This window comes from Candoia aspera, chromosome 7, assembly GCF_035149785.1.
Source record: "Candoia aspera isolate rCanAsp1 chromosome 7, rCanAsp1.hap2, whole genome shotgun sequence".
Lineage (NCBI taxonomy): Eukaryota > Metazoa > Chordata > Lepidosauria > Squamata > Boidae > Candoia > Candoia aspera.
Genome location: NC_086159.1, coordinates 33,828,999 through 33,849,019, shown reverse-complemented (window position 1 = coordinate 33,849,019; position 20,021 = coordinate 33,828,999). Strand labels below are relative to the sequence as shown.

Genomic DNA, 20,021 nt, shown 5'->3' with positions numbered 1-20,021 from the left:
CAGACAGGACCTGCAACATACCTCTTCTCCTGGATCTGATGGGACAGGTTGATGTAATGGGGAAGAGGTGGTCCCTCAAATAACCCAGCCTGTGTCCTGAAGGGCTTTAAAGGTCAAAAACAGCACCTTGAATTGGACCCAGAAGCAAACTGGCAACCAGTGCAGCTTGCGGGGCAGAGGTGTAATGTGTGCTATTCTAGGGTCACACATAACTTCCTACGCCACTGCATTTTGCACCAGCTGAAGCTTCCAGATTCTCTTCAAGGGCAGCCCCATGTAGAGTGCATTACAATAGTCCATCCAGGAGGTGACCAGGGCATGAGTGACCATGAGCAGAGCCTCCCAATCTAGGAACAGGTGCAACTTGTGCACAACACAAAGCTCTGCAAAGGCCCTCCTAGCCACGACTGCCATCTGCTCTTCAAGCAGGAGTTGTGAGTCTAGAAGAACCCCCAAGTTACTAGTTTTAGTTACTAGATCTCCTAATTTAACCCTAATTCCATCTTGTGAGCAGAATACATTGGAAAAAAATTGAGGTAATGCTTTAAAGTATTTCTTTCCAGTGTATGTTTTTTACTAAAAGTTTACAAAAATAAAAATTAGATTATGAAATTTACTTTAAGAATGGTGAATGAAGTATTTAACACATCATATTCTAAAACCCTCCTCCCATGCAATGATGAAATATTTAAAAAAATACAAGATCTTTACAGTTCATGTACTGAGATAATGTATGGCTTGAAAATGTTTTTTCTACTTTCTGGGACACTCTTGTTTTCACAAGAGAAAGGAGAATGTCTGAATGTTTTCATTGCTGGTGGACTGTCTTTTCCACTTTTGTGGAGGTTGGCTTGATTAACCTACAGATGGGCAATGGAGTTGGTAACTGTACCTTTATACTTCCAAATATTAGAGTGCTCTGAGAGCTGCAAAAAGAGCAGACCATAAAATGAACTACTGCAGACTGCTTTATTGAAAACAATTTTGAATTTGACATTAAAATATGCCAAGAATTGTATTGATTGTGGCGAGGTACAAATGTAAATAAATAAACTAAAAAATATTAATCCCAGGTTTTGCTATATTAGTACTAATGTAACACAATTTTATAATACGTATAATTAATATTCTTGTTAATCTGATACCTTTGCAAATAAAACTACCAAAAGACAGTTTTAAATTTTGTATGCCAATTGTAATGATTTTATAAAGAAACCAAATTATACTTTTATGCTTCTGAAGTAAATATAAGCAATCTTTTACATCATAGGGTCTGCAATTAAAAAGAAAATCAATCTGGCACCTGAAGAGGGGTTATGTCTGTTGGTGCTGGGGAAAATGTTGCGTTCTTTGGGGTTATTTTAAGATTGTATGTGTGCATACACATATATATGAATATAATACACACATATAAAAAAGAACCAATACATTGTGGTGGTTAAATTACTGGACTAGGAGCAGAGAGACCCAGGTTGTAGTCCTTCTGTAATTGCAGTTGCTGGTTGGGTGGGTGATTCGGGGCCTATTGTTCTCTCTCAGTCCTAGTCTGGGAAGTCAAAAAACATCTGTTTACCATACCGCACTGGACCAGCCAGGTAAATTATAGTCCATAACCGTCAGTGAAGAGGCTTTCATCCTGTAGTGGGTTGATTTGAGCTGATGATTTATTTACGAATGTGTTCCTGCGTGTGGCAATTGCAAGCTACTCTGTGGGTTTCAGATTACAAATTGCCCAATCTGCCCTAAAGCAACACATTAGGTAGTCAAGAATGTTAAAATGTCCCAAGATTTAACTGGAATTGAAGCAAACATATTCCCTCAGACACTGAAGGAAGTTTGAATGACAATTTAGTTGTTGTAGCAGTAATTTGAAACTCCTTATATATTGAGCAGAAAGAAAAAAAAACCATGCCCGTTGCAAACCTCTACATTTGGCTGTGAAACTCTCTTTTTAAAAAATGGTGTAACACGTTGTGGTTAAAGAAGCACTTAGCATATGTAATGAACTATCCATTTAATTTTTACCATTGTATTCTGTGTAGGCGACCTCTGTATGATGCTGTGTTGAAGTCACTGAAGGCATTAAAATAAGATTACCTCACTGAAGCTACACAATGCTGAGGTTTGCTTTTTGCCCAGCTCTTCCATTATGTTGCTATAGGCAATGATTATTAGGAATGTCTGATCCATATATTTGTGATTATAAACCAATGCCTAGGTGGCATCACTTTAGTTTGTTGGCACAAATGTAGGATGATGGATGATAAAATGTTCCTCGCTGAGAAGAAATCATATACAGTACATAGAAACTGGACCTTTCTCTTGGACACCTAGTTTTGATGGGATTTTTTTCCTCTTGTTTGGAGGAGAGCCTGATAGTAGGAGTATAAATGCACACTCCAGTTATGATTAATAATCTTGGTTTGCAGATTATTAAACTGGTCCTTAGGAACTGGAAGATACTGTGTTCTATCGTATTTGATTGATAGTAAAAAGTTTTCAAGAAATTAATCAGTTATGCCCAGAATAATCTCTAAGTGAATTTAGAATTAATTTCAGTTAACCAACTCTGGTACCTACGTATGAAAGGCTTCTATTATGAATGTCAACATACTTCAGTTAAAATGAATTTATGTACAAATATATTTGCATACATGGATGTTTATCTCCCTCTTGTGGTGAAATATATGTAGTAGTTACTTATATTCTATACTGTTGCTAAGACAACTGTATAGTGATGTCCTTGTAGTCTCCAGTATATTAAAACTTGAATGCTTAGATATTGTATCCCCCTTAGTTGTCAAAAAAGAAATAACTTGACTAAAAGTATATTAGTATAAACTGATACTACAATTAAAAATGTTTTTAGGAAATGTTCAGTTTTTTCTCTTTGAATTTTTATTGATTTAAAGGATCAAGTATAGTTCAATTTACTATTTGGAGCCTGGTGATAAACATTTTACATCTTCTATACATTATTGTATAGAAGAACATGGGAAGTTTTTCAAATAAAAATGAATGACATGCTTATAACAGTACAGAAGCAGATTTGTACATATTGAAACCAAAATACTTCTCCGTTTATTTTATTTTTTTTGGTGCTGATGATTAACACTTACATTTTATATGTGCAGTTTTGCCACTGATTTCTGGGATCAGGGCTTAAGGGCACTCTTTATATTCATTACATCTGTATCTTGTAATTTCATTAATGTAGAATGAAGCTATTAGTATCTAACCCTTTCATCTTAATGCTTATAGAAGAACTCCTTAGCATCATTTGTTATAAATTTATCTGTCATAGGAATTAAAATGCTTGCCTATTTTACTAACCTTTCATTAACATTTAATGGGTAGGAAAATATTCATGTAGTAAATTCATAGATCACTTTATTAATACTATCATTCTGAGCATGTCTGAAAGAAAGCCTTATTTGGATTTAGTTAGCATGTCAAAAATTGAGTTTCACTGTATTTAATTTTGGCAAACTTAGTATTTCACTGCAGATCGTTTGAAAGATTTTTGTAGAAATTTAATTAAAGGAAGTTTAACCATCCTTCAAGTATGTCAAAATATTAGCAGCCTAGGGTGTTCTCATAAAAAATATACATGTTTCTACTAATGATAATCAATTCATTTACTACACCAATTTCTTAAAAGGTTATCCTAGAACAAGAATGTGTTTTGATGAGCCACAAAGATTTATACTTAAATCAACTTACAATGGTTATAAACTGCCCAGAGTCCCCCTTTGGGGGGAGATGGGTGGTGGCAAAATTTGATAAACAAACAAATAAATAATTTCACAATCACTGAGGTATGCTGATAGTTTTCCATTTTAAATAATATGCATTTCTTATTTAAATATAGGATATTCAATTTATAATGTAGCAAAACATTTGCTATATTTATATTTTCCTTATTGATTTGTTTCCTAATAAAAAGTTTTTCATTGAAGTGCTTTTTTGTCTCCACTTTTTTATTTGCAAAAGAGCTCTTATACTGCTAGTTACATACTAGGCTAGAAACCAGGAGACTGAGAGTCCTAGTCCTGCGTTAGGCATGAAAGCTGGCTGGGTGACCTTGGGCCAGTCTCTTTCAGCCCAACTCACCTTACAGGGTTGCTATTGTGGGGAAAGTAGGAGGAGGAAGGAGTATTAGGTATGTTCCCCTCCTTGAGTTATTTGTAGAAATAATAAAGGCGGGATAGCGAATAAACAAACAAACATTAAATTTCCAGTAGGGTAATGATGGAGTAGTAGCCTAATTATTGTGAGAAGATTCATTGTTCCTTTGTTTCAAATATGTTAATAGAAACATGTTTGGATTTAAATAAAGGAGAAAGAGAGAGAGAAATATATATAAATATAAATATAACATGATTAAATTAACAGTTTCTTTAAAAGATTTAAGATTGGATATGTTTTGTTTTTTTCTACTATTTATACAGTAAGCCTACCATTATAAGTCAAGAGCAGCTTATTAATTGGTTAATACAGAAAGTAACTACTACAAAACCATGCTAGCAGTTGGGGACAAGAATGAACTTTTATCAACAGATCTTTAGCATTTCGAGTAATAATCACAAACCTAATAAATATATGCAAAGTGCCAAAGAATTTCATAAACATACTGACTTGTGACCCAGGGGCATTTTTTTCTCTTAAAAAGCTTTGGTTATTGTGTATGCTCAGCAATAACCATATAATGAATTTCAGGAGTGCAGATGTGTGTCCCTCCTAACATTACAGTTTTCTATGTAGTTTGGCAGGGGGAGGCTATATGATTGGTCATAGGCTGTACAAGTAATAATAATTTATTAACTCACTCTCTGTCTCTCTGCTGTAAGCACAGCATTAAAGGGAGGTCATTCTAATCTCACTGAAATATTGAGGAAAGAGCAACCCTTGGAAGGACTAATCTTTAAGAACAATATTGGCTTGAAATTAGCTGGGTTATACTTAAGTAACTTTTATATGGCTGAAAATTGGAAGGAATATTAATACAGTATATTTGCAAACACATACTATTAAAAATTGTGCATGTCATAAATAAAATATTCCATCTAGGTAGTATGAATTATAATTACTTTGAATTAAACTGAACAAATTCTAATTAAATATATTACAGCTATAATTTCTTATATGAAGAAGGGTTTAATCCTAGTGAAATGTATGGTTCTCTTCTCCCACCTCCCAATTTTATATTAAGCCAAATGAAGGAAGAGTCAGGAAAGATGAACTTGAAGGTGTATCTTGCTAGTACTAAGCAGACAACTGCATCTTTTTACCAACGTATCTTGAAATCTTTGAAGTAATTCTTCAGGATGTTTTTTGGGAAGCTTAAACTGTTGAAAACTAATAGCACTGACTTTTAGCTACTAAAATGACAAAATACTAGATGTATAACTATGTGGTTTTAGTTTTCACTGTGCAAATTTTGTGATAAAAATACAACTATGTTTCGGGGTGGGGATTAACACAAATCTTAATTAAGGACATCTTAAGCAATTCAATTTCCTCTTGTCAAAGAAGAAATTTTAAGGACAAGTCATGCATGAATATGTAAACTGAATCCATTTTGGACAATATCAGAAATTATTCTGCAGCTCTGATCTGATCTCTTTCTTTTGTATTCCTTTTAGTCTGCACTTTTGAAATACAGTGAGTGGTATTACACAATTCAGGTTTATGTTGAATATGTTGAAAACAGTCTTGTTATATCAGTACCAGAATCTATCTCAATCATATACATAGATTATATTCTCCTGATTAAGCATTGTAATCATCTGCTTTCTCTTGCAAAACTTCTCAGACTTTTTGCTCCTCAGTGTATAATGCAGACTTAATAATGATTAAACTTTCTGGAGAGCTTGGTCAAAATGGATGGATGATGTTTTGTTTTGTGAAGGACACAGTAAAGCACATCGCTTAGGATCTATTAATGGAACATTTTGATAGTCACTGGCTAGCTACAGTGAATATCTTGAATATTGATGTCCGTCTCCTGATTGTCCCCTGAGGATACCTATGGGGTTTCCCCCAAAGAAGGCATTCTGCCTTGAGACTTGGACGTTCCATTTAGTTTTGATAGCTGTTGAAAGGCATTTTTCCTATAACTATGGCAAATCCCTTTTAAATACAATACTGCCTAATTTAGTGGTTAATGCCACATCTGATGAGGTATTTTATAAGTTGTATATTTGAGAGAAGATCGAAGAGTGCTGTATTGATAAAAAACCAAATTGCTGGAAGTTTCCTGTATCATTAAAAATAGCTACTAAAGTTGTCTTCCTTTAAAAGTAGAGATGCTGTAGCTTTGTAGATCAGTATGATAATGCATTTGGTCTTCCACTTTAGAGCTTGTTGAAATCTTTCTGAAAAATGTTAGAAATTCCTTCTCTCTTCACTTTCTGAGACAAAACAGGTTGTTCCCACTTTCAGTACTTACTATCTTTTCTTTTTTGAAAGTAGATTTGGAAGGCTTTTGCAGCTGTAATCCTGGTGAGGTTTCTGTAATCTTGCTTTTATCTTCTTTGTGTGGGGAACTGTTAAATACCCTACCATTCAACAAAGCAGGCAAATTTATCAATAAGTAAGGCTCCTTTCATATAAAAATGTGGTTATTTTCTTGCTAGTAATGGAAGAATCATTCTTTTGTTTAACTGTTGAGGTTTCTGCCCAGATTTAGTGGGGAAGGATTTAATTTTTTCTCCACTGGATGTTTAAATAATTCTACATTCTACAGCAGCTCAACATTCAAGCTTCATCTTGATTTATCATCGTCCCATTCTCTTGATAGGAAATCAGTGTTGAATGCTTAGAGAGCCACCATCTTTCACTAAGAACAGCATCTGTTTCTAACTTCAGCTTTTTATTTTCTATCTTTCATTTTCTTTTTTCTTTTTTTGTTGATAAATCTCCCAGACAACAACAGTTCTGTAGAGAGTTTAAATATGAAGGAATGGCAGGACGGGCTAAGGGCACTTCTACCGAACATTAACATCAACTTTGGTGGACTGCCCAATGCTACTTCCCCCTCCAACGCCAACCACAGTGTACCAACGTCCAACTCTGCCACAACCGACAGCCTGAATTGGGACAGCCCTGGGAGCTGGATGGACCCCGCAATCATCACAGGTAACAATTTCTCGCTCATTCAGCTCCATTGACAATTATCAAGTGCACATTTGGCACAAATTAATCAATACTCCTTTTTTGGAAAAAAGCAATTCAATGCGGTGGTCTCTTCCAGCTTCCATCCACCAACTTTCAAGAGGCCCAGAAATCTTAGAACAAATGAACATTAATACCCCACAATCCTTCTGTTGCATGCCTGGCATCATTCTTAGCATATCTTAGGTTTCCATAGGTTCCCACATCATCTGATGGCATGCTTTTCTGTGCAATACAGTTCCTGTGGTACTGAATTTTAACTGGATTTTTTTTTCATTAAAAAGGACATACTCCACTTTTTATAAAGCTCTCTTTATAAGGCTATTTGTTTCCCTTGTAAAGGTTAAATATGATTTGGAAAGGTAGAAAGAAGTAATTGTATATGGCTATGGATGAATGTCTGGGCAAGTGTGAAAAATCATCTTAAGGGACAAATGCTCCCCATGAAGATTAAACCAGTTGTGTTTGAAAAACTGTATTAACAGTCATTTCATTTCTGCAAGCTAATAATTCTTTTTTCTGATCTTGCTACTGGTTAAATTATGCTGTCCTACTTCATATGTGAAGTTCTTACTTGCTTTGAGTTAACCTATTTCTCCCCCTGTGTTTCTCTTCTTTCTAGGTATCCCAGCCTCCGCTGGAAACAGTTTAGACACTCTTCAAGACGACAATCCACCACATTGGCTAAAGTCACTTCAGGCTCTCACAGAGATGGATGGCCCCAGTGCTGCCCCAACACAGACCCCCCACAGTAACCCCTTCAGTACACAAATTCCATTGCACAGAGCCAGTTGGAGCCCCTATTCCCCTCCTTCAAACCCTGCCAGTTTCCACTCTCCTCCCCCAGGCTTTCAGACAGCTTTCAGACCCCCCAGTAAACCCCCCACAGATTTACTACAGAGCTCAGCGTTGGATCGTCATTAGGAAAAGTACAAAAACATTAGAAATGCAGGAATTGCTCCTCCCAGACTTCCTGTACCCACCTATGGCCCCTCTTCCATATTTTTCTTTCTGAAGTATCTGGTTCCTGATCAAATTTTTTTCCCAACCAGCTTCCAAATGCAGTGCAATCACAGGGTCATGACTATTATCTTTTTTGTTAAGTTTTACTTAGTCAGTGTTTGAAATACACCATTTAAAAACTATTTCTTTAAACACACTAAGGGAGAGAAATCAAAGTGCATAATAATATTTTCATAAATCTTTTGCACGTAATTATTTTAGCCTAGCAGAAAAATAATACAAAATTCAGAATCCAGTGCAGAGATATAATGGGGAGAAGCAGTGGCCTAACATTCTTGTTGCATTCTGTGAGTTGATTATACAGGGAAATGCTTTTTTTTTCTCTCTTTTGAAGGGGTGGGACACTATTGTCAGTAAAGTTTTGGCATAAAGTAGGTGAAGGACAATTTGCCTGTAGAAATAACTGACACGTTGCTCAGAAATGGTTTAACAGGGGATTTTTAAAAGTTTTGGCTTTAGATTTCAAATAAATGTAATGTTTTAAAAATATCACAGATTTAATACCTAGCATATACATAATATAAGCAGCTGAAACACGAGTGATATTCACTTCAATCTTTCTGCCTTCTTGTCGGTCTCTTTTTTTTTATCACCTGATTAAGACACTCTGGGATAGCACTGCATTGGGGCCACAAGATCATCATCAGGAGCGCAACCTTTGACGACCTCTGCCTGCAGCTTTTACTTAACCTTGTAGTTTCTGGACGTTTGTGCAGTATTGAAAGACAGGAAAAAAAAAGAAACAAAATTAAACATGGTTATAACCTGACGCTAAACTAAAAACAAGGAAATGTACCTCTTTCTTCAGAATTAAAACTAAAATCTTAAATAAAACAGAAAACTTGATGACAGCTTTTTGTGAATTCTCTTTTTTCTGTTTTTGATTATGTATATGTCAATTTATGTGATAAACTCCAAAAGATTATAGACACTGTGTACTCCCTGTGGACCATCCCTACCTTAACACCATCGTTTACATTTTTATGTCATGCCTCATTTTTATTTGCCCAAATAAATGTTCTGTCGCCCTCCCTGGCAATTCTCTCTGCTCTGCTTTTAAAGTCAGGAATTTTTAATTTGAACAGACCAGACTGTCTTACTAGATTATAATTGGTAGTTTGTAGTATATTCATAATAGCCATACCTTATTGGAATTTGTAGCTTCATTTTAAACATCATGATTTTACTTAATATATTTAAAGAGCATATTCACTATCTTGATTTAGACTTCATATTTCAGAAATGAAAATAATTCAGTGTACTAAGAAAGTATTTGCAAGCTGAAAGGTGCATTTGTGATTCCTGTCAATTTTACACAAACACAGAAGTCACAGACATACAAAGAAGGCAAAGGGAGGATTTCCAAAATTCACAGTAGGAATGTCCCTTTCCCACTTCAGAGAACAAATGCTAGCTTTTAACTCATTTTTCTTCTTCTACATGTCAGTGTATATTGTTCCCTATTGTAGATAATCAAGAAGTTTGCATCATAAGGGCCTAGTTCATATATAATATTTTTAGTCTGATAAATCCACTCAATGACATCCTAGAAACAAACTGTATCTGAGCTGTCTTATCTTTCCAGCTCCATGTATGCTTCTAGTTCTAACAAAGCTAAATTTGTTTAGCTTAAACCAGCTTAATTTCTTAAACCAGTTTTCTGTGACATCTGAATCAGCAAATGCTGATTTAAAGGATCTGTCAGAATATAAAGCACAGCAAGAGGTTGGAAGCTCTTGGTTGTTAGCTAGAAATTATGGAAAATTTTCAATCTTATCTCCATGAAAAGTTGTATAGTTATTTGACAATTTTCTAGTTGGTGGCGTTAGTGGGATCTTTTGGTTCTGGTACGCCATTACCTTTTACCAGAAGAAGAAGTGCTAGGATGGAACATATGGAAACAAAGCTTCTTCCTAGGCTAAGTAAACCATAGTTCAAATCACTTAAAGGTCTTCCCAGGTATGCAGTTAATACAATAAGAGATGTAACAAATGATTTGAGATGATCCTGAAACTTAATAAAATTCAGTTCGGCAGCACATACGGTATTGGCCATATATTCCACATCAAGATGTATTTAATAAAAAACCTTGAAGATGAAAACTACTACTGCACACAATAAAAATCTGGATTACCCCAGTGAACCTTTGCAGGAAAATTAGCCAAATGTGCAGTATGGTTTTATAGTTTCCCTTTATGGAGTTTCTGCACAGGAGCCTAAATAGCTTGTGTCAGTGCACTTAAGCTTGTGAGTAACAAAAGTTGTGAGTGAGATTGCTTCTTTTAAACCTACAGGGTGTCATCCACTTGTTGACACTGTTCTTTTGGGTTGGAAAGTGCAATTAATTACTAATTTTTCATAAATAAACAGATGCTGACTCCTTTATATCCTTATTAAAAAAGGATTTAAGGTGGAACCTTGTTAGGCAAGATTGATGGGGGTCTATGTGTAACTCAATCTCTTCGATGTAGTGTCTTCTTGTAGAAGTCTCATATGCTATTGCAGTTGAGCATTTTCAAGGCTTCTACTGTGTTGACCTGATTAAAGAATATTGGATGTACTATTGAAGATGTTAGGGGAAAGAGACCCTCTATCAAAGCTGCATATCTTATTTTTCACTTCTCAAACCTGAAGTGTAGGTTTGTGAACTTGTATGTATGTGTATGCATGCCTTTGAGTGAGTCTTGATTCCTGGTGACTGCCTGGACTAGTCCCTGCAGTTTTCTTTTTGGCAAGATTTTTGGAAGTGATTTGCCATTGCCTGCTTCCTAGGGCTGAGAGAGAGTGACTGGCCCAAGGTCATCCAGCTGGCTTTGTGCCTAAGGCAGGACTAGATCTCAGTTTCACAGCTTCTAGCCTGGTGCCTTAACTATTGCACCAAACTGGCTCTCTGACTATATTATTTATATTACCTATTATAGTAGGTAATATAAATGTTTCATCTTTTGGATGAAAAAAATGTAACAGATTTATTTGCCTCCTGTATATTTTCTAGTAGCATCTGTGGTCTTGTTGGATCTTCCATTGTGAAGCAAATAGTACATCCTAATGTGCTGCCTGATAATATAATTTTTAAAATGGAATATCTGAGTCTATATATATTTCTATTCTTAATTTGTTTAGTATTCAACAAAAAAGTTTATTTTTCTACACTACTGCCAAAGTGTAAATTTTTTATCTAGCACTTCTCCTGAGAGAGTTTGAAATTTAAAAAAATCTGCTATAATTTTAACTGCCTCAGTGCAACCCAAAATATTTAAATATTTCTATTCCAGATTTTCATTTCTTTTTTTAATCTTCCACATTGAGATAAAATTATTATTAAATAGTTTGTTAATGTTTTTGATTATATTAATTCCTAGATTTATACTGGTGGGTTTGCTTTCCACTGGTATATTTAAAGTATTAGCTATCCTTGTATTTTAGGAAAGTTACGGAAGAACTCAGTTGTGACTTTGGAAAATTTACTACTAACCCTGATACTTCTGCAAAATCTTCCAATTCCATTCTAATGTATTTAGCTGTATTACTAGAATTTGCAAAAGTTAATATTGCCTACAAGTAAATTTAATACGTAATTTTACCTCTCATGTTTATCTCTTTAATTTCCTTACCGTCCAGTGGTTAAGGCAACAGGCTAGAAACCAGGAGACTGAGAGTTCTAGTCCTGCCTTAGGCATAAAAGCCGACTGGGTGACCTTGGGCCAGTCCCTCTCTCTCAGCCCAACTTACCTCACAGGGTGGTGGTTGTGGGGAGGAATAGAGGAGGAGGAAGGAGTATTAGGTATGTTCACTGCCTTGAGTTATTTATCAAAATAATAAAGGCAGGATAGAAAATAAAATCATCTGCCATGTTTCTACAACAAGATTAAATAAATGGGATAATGGACAACCATGCTTGGTAGTTCTTGAAACTATTTCTGATTCATAATTATACTTTTCTGGGCATTGGTTATATATCTGATCTATTATGTTGAAAATATAATTGCAAAACTTAAATCTTGTTAAAGTTTGTTTTAGAAATAAGTTTCTTCCGCACAGTCAAAAGCTTTAAAAATTTCTAATGAGCATACTGATAGAGAAAACATGTTAATTTACAAGGGTGAATAATAAATCGGCAATTTTCTGACAGGGCTAAATATATTTCTTTTTGGAATGAAGTCTGATTAATTAGGGTGCATAATTTTCCCCATAATTAAATTAAGATGTTTGGCTAGTAGTTTAGTGTATTATTTAGAATCATTATTAAACAGGGAGATAAGTCTGTAAGAAGATACTTCTAATGGATCTTCGCAAGGTTTAGGAATTAAAGGTATTTTAGATTGCAGCAGAATAAGGGAAGAAAATCTTAATGACAAAAATTCTCATCTAAGAATATTTTAAATGCCTTATAGAAAACATCTGTTAGCTCATCAGGACCTAGGAATTTTCCACTTAATATTTTTTTAAAAACCTTACTGTGATTGTAAAAATGAAGAGTCCAAGTACTGCACATTCATTAAAGATAATTCTGGGAAATTTAGTTTATCTACATACTTATTTTTTCTGTTGCAAGGCTTTTAGAAATGTACAGTTTAAAAAAAATTGCAAACTTTTTGCTAATATTTTTAGTATTTGTGATGATGTATCATTTATTGCCTTTATATACCTTTACCTTTTCGAAGCTTTTTTGCCAATAATCTTGAGTTTTTATTGTCAAATACAGAGTATTTTTCTTTTAAAAATAAAAATTGGGTTAATAATTTTGCCAGTTACTAAATATCAAGATTTTCCATTTTCTTAATGCTTATATGTATATATTAATTGAGCTGGCTCTGTTATATTTTATCCATACATCCTTAATTTATGAAGATAATATTCATTATTTATATAGATTTCTTTTTGAATCTGCTCATTTGACTTATACTTTCACCCCTTATATATATTGGATTTATCTCTTTTGGGTTAATTTATTGAAAAATATTCTAAAGCCCAATATACTCTATCCTCCGATGAAATTGCTATCTACTTGAATAATGTGTAAATCGTTTTGTCAATGGATGCATTGTGCCCCAAATAGATCGCCTAACCTCCACCATTTAAAGTAACTATTCTTGTCTTGTTTACTATTCCTACAAAACAAACTTACCAACCATGAAACCTCTGCTACCCTACTAAGCTTCACACGTGTAATTAAATTTGTGAGGGTGTTATGAATTTTCAGGCTAATTATCCTTTTTGCCCCCATACCCTTTTTCCCCACCCACCCCCAGCTCTCTTCTCCATTTCCTCCTCCCACCCTCACCTTCCCAACCCGTTTAGATCACATGTAAACAGAGTTCACAGAGGATTAATTAGATCTTCTAACTCAGTGTTTCTCAACCTCTGCAAGTTTAAGATGTTGGCATGCTGGCTGGGGATTTCTGGGATTTGAAGTCCACACATCTTAAATTTGCAGAGGTTGAGAACACTGTTAACTGGTCTAGTTTAGGGGATTTAGTCTAGTTTCAGAACTTCAGCTCCTCTCTTTCCAGCTTGCTTTGTCCTTATATTAACTTTTTAAAAAGTTTGCCATTATCTGTGTTTTGTCTTTTTTTTTACTTCCTAACTAATATGAAACAATATCAAACATGTCAGTTATAACTAGCAGCCATCTTATGAGTCCCAAATGTTAAAAGATCCCATTGTTGAATCTTTTATAAAGTTATATGAGTTTTTAAACATCAAAAATTGTTCTGTATTCTCCATGAAGCTATGAAGATTTGTTCATTTCTGGCAATGTAGAAATAATATATTTTCCTTGTGGTTGAAGTATTAGCTTGAAAGGAAACCCTTATTTATACCTTCTTCCTCTTTTTAATAATTCTTCTATCAGAGGTTTGAAGCTCTTCTTCTTTATACTGTGGCAAGACTAATGTCTTGAAAAACTAACACTTTATCTCCATACCAATTTATTTCTTTTAGTCCACAAGATTTCTGTGGATTTTTTCTTTCACTTGATCATTTAAATCTTATTAATATATCTCTTGGGTTTTGCATTTTATTGGATTTGGGAGAAAAGATTTAATGGGTACATTTCACATCATTATCTGTAAGCTTCAAATCTGGCAACTTGTTACTACGTTTTGAGATACGATAGCCAATTAAATTAATTATTTTCTGCATTTTCCCTAATTCCTTTAATTCTCAAATTATTTTTTCTGTTCCAGTCCTGTATATCAGCCAAATAAAATCTAACTTCAGTAATATATTTTTGAACTTTTCCAATGTCAAGATCATTTTTCATAGCAACATCACATGCTTTCACTAACAGTCTGGGCAACCTCTGAAACTTGAGAAGACAAATCTGTTAGTTGTTTATTAACTTGTTCAAACTTACCTGCCAAACCCGTTCAATTTAAAGTGGCTGATTTATCCTATTCCTCTGTTAGTTCTTGAATTACTTAATTAAATTTCCTGTTGAGTCAACCTCAAGGCTTGTTTTAGGGTAGCACTCCGGTTTTGAATCCTCCAAAGCGGCATTTTCTTCTTCCACGATCTTTTCACTGAGTGGATTGTTGTCTCAGCTATCTGGACTCATCCATGTATACCTTAATTCCTCTGCCATGTTGGGGATTACCTTTATTAGGCATTTTGTTATTGTTAATCTTTCAATTAATCAAATCTTAAATGAAAAATAAACAGCAATAATGATCAAGAAAGGTGGGTCAGGAAGAGAACAGTACAGTGAGCTCAGTACACTGTCTTCTCCAGTGGCTAGCCACTCCCCAGAGATTGGTCTCCACAGAACAGACCCGCCTTGACTTTTGGAGTTTATGGGTTTTCTCATGCTTCTTCAGTTTGGTAGGATTTTCTGTCTACTGTAGCAGTAATAAAACACTAGAGACTTATTCCTCATCTTGGCATGGTTCCTGCTTTAAGTCATCAATCCTACCAAACTCCTACTCCCATTGAAAGAGGGAGGAAAGAAAAAAAAATTTTTTTTTGAGAAAATGTCTTCGGAAAACCAGGAACTTCAACAAGCCATTCAACAACTGGCAGCAGCCTTGCAACAACATCACCAACAAGTAGATCTCCAGGTCAACACATTACAAGCGGCTATGCTACAGCAGTTAAAACAACCAGCTCTGATCATACCACAACCGGTGCCAGCAGCAGCAGCAGCAGCAGCTCCGCCAGTAGTCTTGAGATCCCAGGGCAGTTTACCAGAGAAGTTTGGAGGAGAAGCAGGACAGTTGAGAACCTTTCTTACACAGTGCACAATGTTTTTCAACAACAGAACGGCAGAGTTCCCAACAGACCGAACCAGAGTCACTTTTATTTTAAGTCGGCTAAAGGGTCCAGCAGCCAAATGGGCTATTCCCATGGTAGAGAACAACAACCCAATTCTTGATAACTACCAGAATTTTCTGGCAGGGTTCCGAGCACACTTTGATGACCCGATCAGAGAGGTCACTGCCAGCTGGGAAATTCAGAAGCTCAAGCAAGGCAACAAGAGAGTGGGAATTTACATTGCTGATTTCAAGCTGTTAGCTGGAGTTCTGGACTGGAATGAGAGTGCTTTGAAAGACTAATTCAAACAGGGACTGGATGAGGAGATAAAAAATGAATTGGTGTGCCAGGGAACACCAGCTACTTTAGAAGGTTTATATCAGCTGTCTGTGGTTGTAGACGCCAGGCTAGAAGAGCTCAGACAGATGCAGCTGGGGAGAGGCAGGGACTTCAGAGCGCTTCCAGGATTTCCAGCTCTCTCTGCAGCATCTCTCTACTCAGGACCAGAGGAGCCGATGCAGATCGGGGTGAGCAGGAGACTTACTTCTGAGGCTGAGAGACAGCGAAGGAGAGAGAGAGCCCTCTGTGGAGCCCCGGGGCATATGGTGGGAGCTTGCCCAGTGAGAAATCAAGCAAATTCTGTAAGAGCCCCAGGGCAAGCAGCAGAACCAAGAGCCACCTCTGCCTCTACTTCCAACCAGGGAAACTCCATCGGTCTCCCTCCACAGAGCTCAGCAGGGAGACCATCAATCAATTAAGAAGGGTTCATTCCAAGGATTCCAGGCAATCCTTTTTCTACTTACCAGTCATAATGCACGTAAACCCAGAGCACCATGCCAAGTTAGAGGCTCTCGTGGATTCCGGAGCTTCCACCAATTTTATTGATGTACAGACAGTACAAGACCTGAACATCCCAACCATGGAATTGCCACATCCCATAGAAGTTGAGACCATTGACGGCCAGCCCCTCAAGGCAGGGCCGATTCGAAGATTCACAGAACCTTTGCAACTAACAATGGGAGACCACACTGAATGGATCCAACTTAATGTTACTGCATCACTTAATGTACCTATAATCCTGGGCACACCTTGGCTGAAGCTCCACAACCCATTGTTGGACTGGGCTATGGAAGCAGTCGCCTTTCCAGCTAAGGAATGCCAGCACCACAAGATTCAAGCTGCCCTTCTCTCTCCAGCAACCAACGCAGTCATCGAAGCGGGGGGCAGGGGGTGCAGTTGCCAGCCAAGTATGCAGATTTCGCAGATATTTTCAGCGAACAAGAGGCCATAGCACTACCCCCCCATAGGAACTGTGATTGCACTATTGAGTTGATACCAGGAGCCAAGATTCCAGCAAGGAAACAATATCCCATGCCGCCCAAGGAACTAGCCACCTTGAAAGATTACTTGGATACTAATCTCCAAAAGGGTTTCATCTGACCTTCTACTTCCCCAGCATCTGCTCCTACATTCTTTGTACCAAAGAAGCCTGACCCGTTGGCGCCGACAGCTCAGGAGGCACCCTTGAGAGTTGTTCATGATTTCAGCTCCCTCAATAAAGTTATGGTCAGGGAAAATTACCCGCTTCCCTTAATAGCTGACCTGCCAGATCGTTTACAGAAAGCAGGCATTTTTACTAGGTTGGACCTTAGGAATGCATACAATCTGATCTGGATGAAAGAGGGGCATGAATATCTGACTGCCTTCGATACCAGGTATGGAAAATTTGAGTACCTTGTTGTCCCTTTTGGGTTAGCTAATGCTGCCGCCATATTTTCCTGATTTATGAATCAAATTTTCTCTGATTTACTAGATAAGTATCTGGTCATTTATCTAGATGACTTATTAATATTCTCTGAGGATGCTACAACTCATGTAACCCATGTACGTAATGTCTTACAAAGACTGAGAGAGAACAAGCTGTTTGCCAAGCTAGAGAAGTGTGCCATTGATTTAACAGAATTACATTTCCTGGGCTATAGAATATCAACAGAAAGCATATCCATGGATCCTTCAAAGGTCCAAGCAATTCTCTCTTGGCAACCTTTTGAAAGACGTACAAAAATTCCTAGGATTCGCCAATTTCTATAGAAAATTTATACATAAATTTAGTGACAGGGCCAAGCCCCTCACACAGCTTTTGAAGAAAGGATCCAGATTCCTTTGGGGGAAGAGGGAGCAAGCAGCCTTCCAAGAATTTAAACAACTCTTTGCATCCCAGCTGCTTTTAAAGCATCCTGATACCACGAAGCAATTCATGATACATTCAGATGCTTCAGATTTTGCTATTGCTGCTGTTTTATTGCAATATACTGACAAAGTAGGGAAGACATTGCTTCCTTGTGCCTTTTTCTCTCACACGCTCTTGCTGGCAGAGAGAAACTATGATGTTTTTAACAAGGAGTTGCTGGCAATTAAAGCAGCATTTCAAGAGTGGAGGCATTGGCTAGAAGGTGCAACCTTTCCTGTGAAGGTTTGCACTGATCACAAGAATTTACAGCTTCTACAAAATACCAGATCACTCACCCCACGCCAAATCAGATGGAGCGAGTTTTTCTCCCATTTTAATTTTGTTATTTCTTATGTTCCCGGGGCACAGAACCGTTTGGCAGATGCCTTGTCTCAATCCATTCAGGCAACCCCTGCTACACACCAGGAGGTCCAGGCTACTATATTACAACCTCACAACTTTGATCAGTCTACAGGGGGGGTGGGGGAACCAGACAGAGATTTTAGCAGCAGGCAGACAAGCAGAGGACCTCTTTGCAAGGGTCAAAGCTCAGCAGCAACAGGACCAGTATGCCAGGGCCAGGATGGATGACCTCCAGAGGGTTCTACAAGACACCGCATCCCCATTTAATGTGGAAGCAGGAATCCTCTGGCATAGTGGGCAATTATACATTCCCCCCTCATTGAGGGAAGAAGTACTGAGACTTTGCCACCCCCAGTGGGCCTGGGGATACAGTTTCCATGGATTTCATCACTGATTTACCCCCGGTCCAGGGGCTGACTTCCATACTAGTGGTGGTGGACCTTTTCACTAAAATGGCGCATTTTATTTCTTGCAAGGGCCTCCCATCTGCACAAGCCACAGCGCAGTTGTTTATAGACCATGTTTTTAGATATAGAGGCATGATAAATCACTTGGTGAGTGTCAGAGGCCCTCAGTTCACTTCCCAGTTCTGGAGGGCCCTTTTCCAGTCATTAGGGGTCCAGATCCACTTATCGTTGTCACATCATCCTTCTAGTAATGGACAAGCTGAGAAAATTAACCAATGGTTACAACAGTATCTCAGGTGTTACACCACTTATCGGCAAGACAATTGGCCAGCCCTGCTCCCCATGGCAGAATTTACTTATAACAACTCTGTGCAGTCCTCTACCAAGATGTCTCCTTTCCAAGCACTCTACGAGGTTAGCCCTTGGGTGTTGCCCACCTCTTCTGAGCAGGGAACTGTTCCAGTGGCGGCTGATTTTCTTAAAGAGCAACAAGCCACACAGGAGTTGTTAAAGGAGCAGCTGAACAGGGCAAAAAATGCTTACAAGAGAGCTGCATATGCTCACAGACAAGAGGGGCCAGCAATTGCTGTAGGAGACAAAGTGTGGCTCTCTACCAAGTTTTTGACTTCTACCAGGCCTTCCAAGAAGTTGGACTCTTAAGTTTGTGGGCCCTTTCACTGTGGTGCAGCAGATAAATCCAGTGGCTTATCGTTTACACCTGCCAGCATCCATGAAAGTCCATCCTGTGTTTCACAGATCATTGCTAGCCAAAGACCCTCCCCCAAGTGCCTTACAATCGCAAATGCCCCCCCTCCAGTATTTGTGGATGGGGAGGAGGAATACGAAGTTGAGGAAATTCTGGACTCTAGGAGGGGAAGGGGCATCCAATATTTAATACACTGGAAAGGGTACCCTGAGGAAGAGCGCACATGGGAAAATGCCAGAGATGTGCACGCACCAGCGCTGGTTCAACGATTCCATCAGCTTTTCCCTCACAAACCCAAGCCTCACACTCTCCCAGAGATTCCTCACTTGGCTGAGCAAGCAGAGGAATCCCAAGCAGAGGAGTTCGTAAGTTGGCAACCTCCACCCCTGCCAGAGGCTCTGAGGCCAGAGCGAGAGGAGGAGGGGGAGCCGCAGCCCTCCACCTCCGGCTTGCATTTCCCAAAGGGGAGGGGGGAAGAATCTTCTAATTATCTAGCTATTTTCCAGAAGCAGCCACCTGGGCCAGAAGCATTATCAGAACTGGAGAACAGCAGTGATTCGTCCTTGGAGCAGTTTTCCTTTGAAGAATTTCCATCATTGCCCAGTTCCCATGGGAGCTTGGAGGGGGAGATGGACTCTCATGAGACTTTGGAGGGAGGAAGGAACTCTGGAGAGGAGGGGGCTGAAATGGAATGTGGATCTGGAGGGGAGGGTGATGTCATGAGCACTGATGGTGAGCTGGAGGGGGCCCCTATCCAGGGGGAAAAATGCATGCGTAGTAGAGAGAATTTGAGCTGTCATTCAAAGAGACACAGAACAGACCTACCTTGACTTTTGGGGTTTATCTGTATGGGTTTTCTCACGCT

At 37.9% G+C, this 20,021-nt stretch overlaps 1 protein-coding gene across 9 annotated transcripts in view; it reads left to right on the top strand.

Moving 5' to 3' along the window:
- Positions 1-20,021, top strand: part of CNOT4 (CCR4-NOT transcription complex subunit 4) — an 86,915-nt gene that overhangs the window by 55,159 nt on the left and 11,735 nt on the right. For 5 of the 9 annotated variants that reach the window (XM_063308624.1, XM_063308627.1, XM_063308625.1 and 2 more), the window contains 2 exons: positions 6,928-7,140; positions 7,799-9,050. The exons of 1 other annotated variant lie outside the window; for it this stretch is intronic. In XM_063308624.1, the coding sequence (XP_063164694.1) occupies positions 6,928-7,140; positions 7,799-8,100 (515 nt within the window). In that variant the 3' untranslated portion in view covers positions 8,101-9,050. Of the gene's footprint in view, positions 1-6,927; positions 7,141-7,798; positions 9,051-20,021 lie in introns of those variants that run through there. 3 more of the 9 variants (XM_063308630.1, XM_063308629.1, XM_063308628.1) reach the window with 1 other exon arrangement.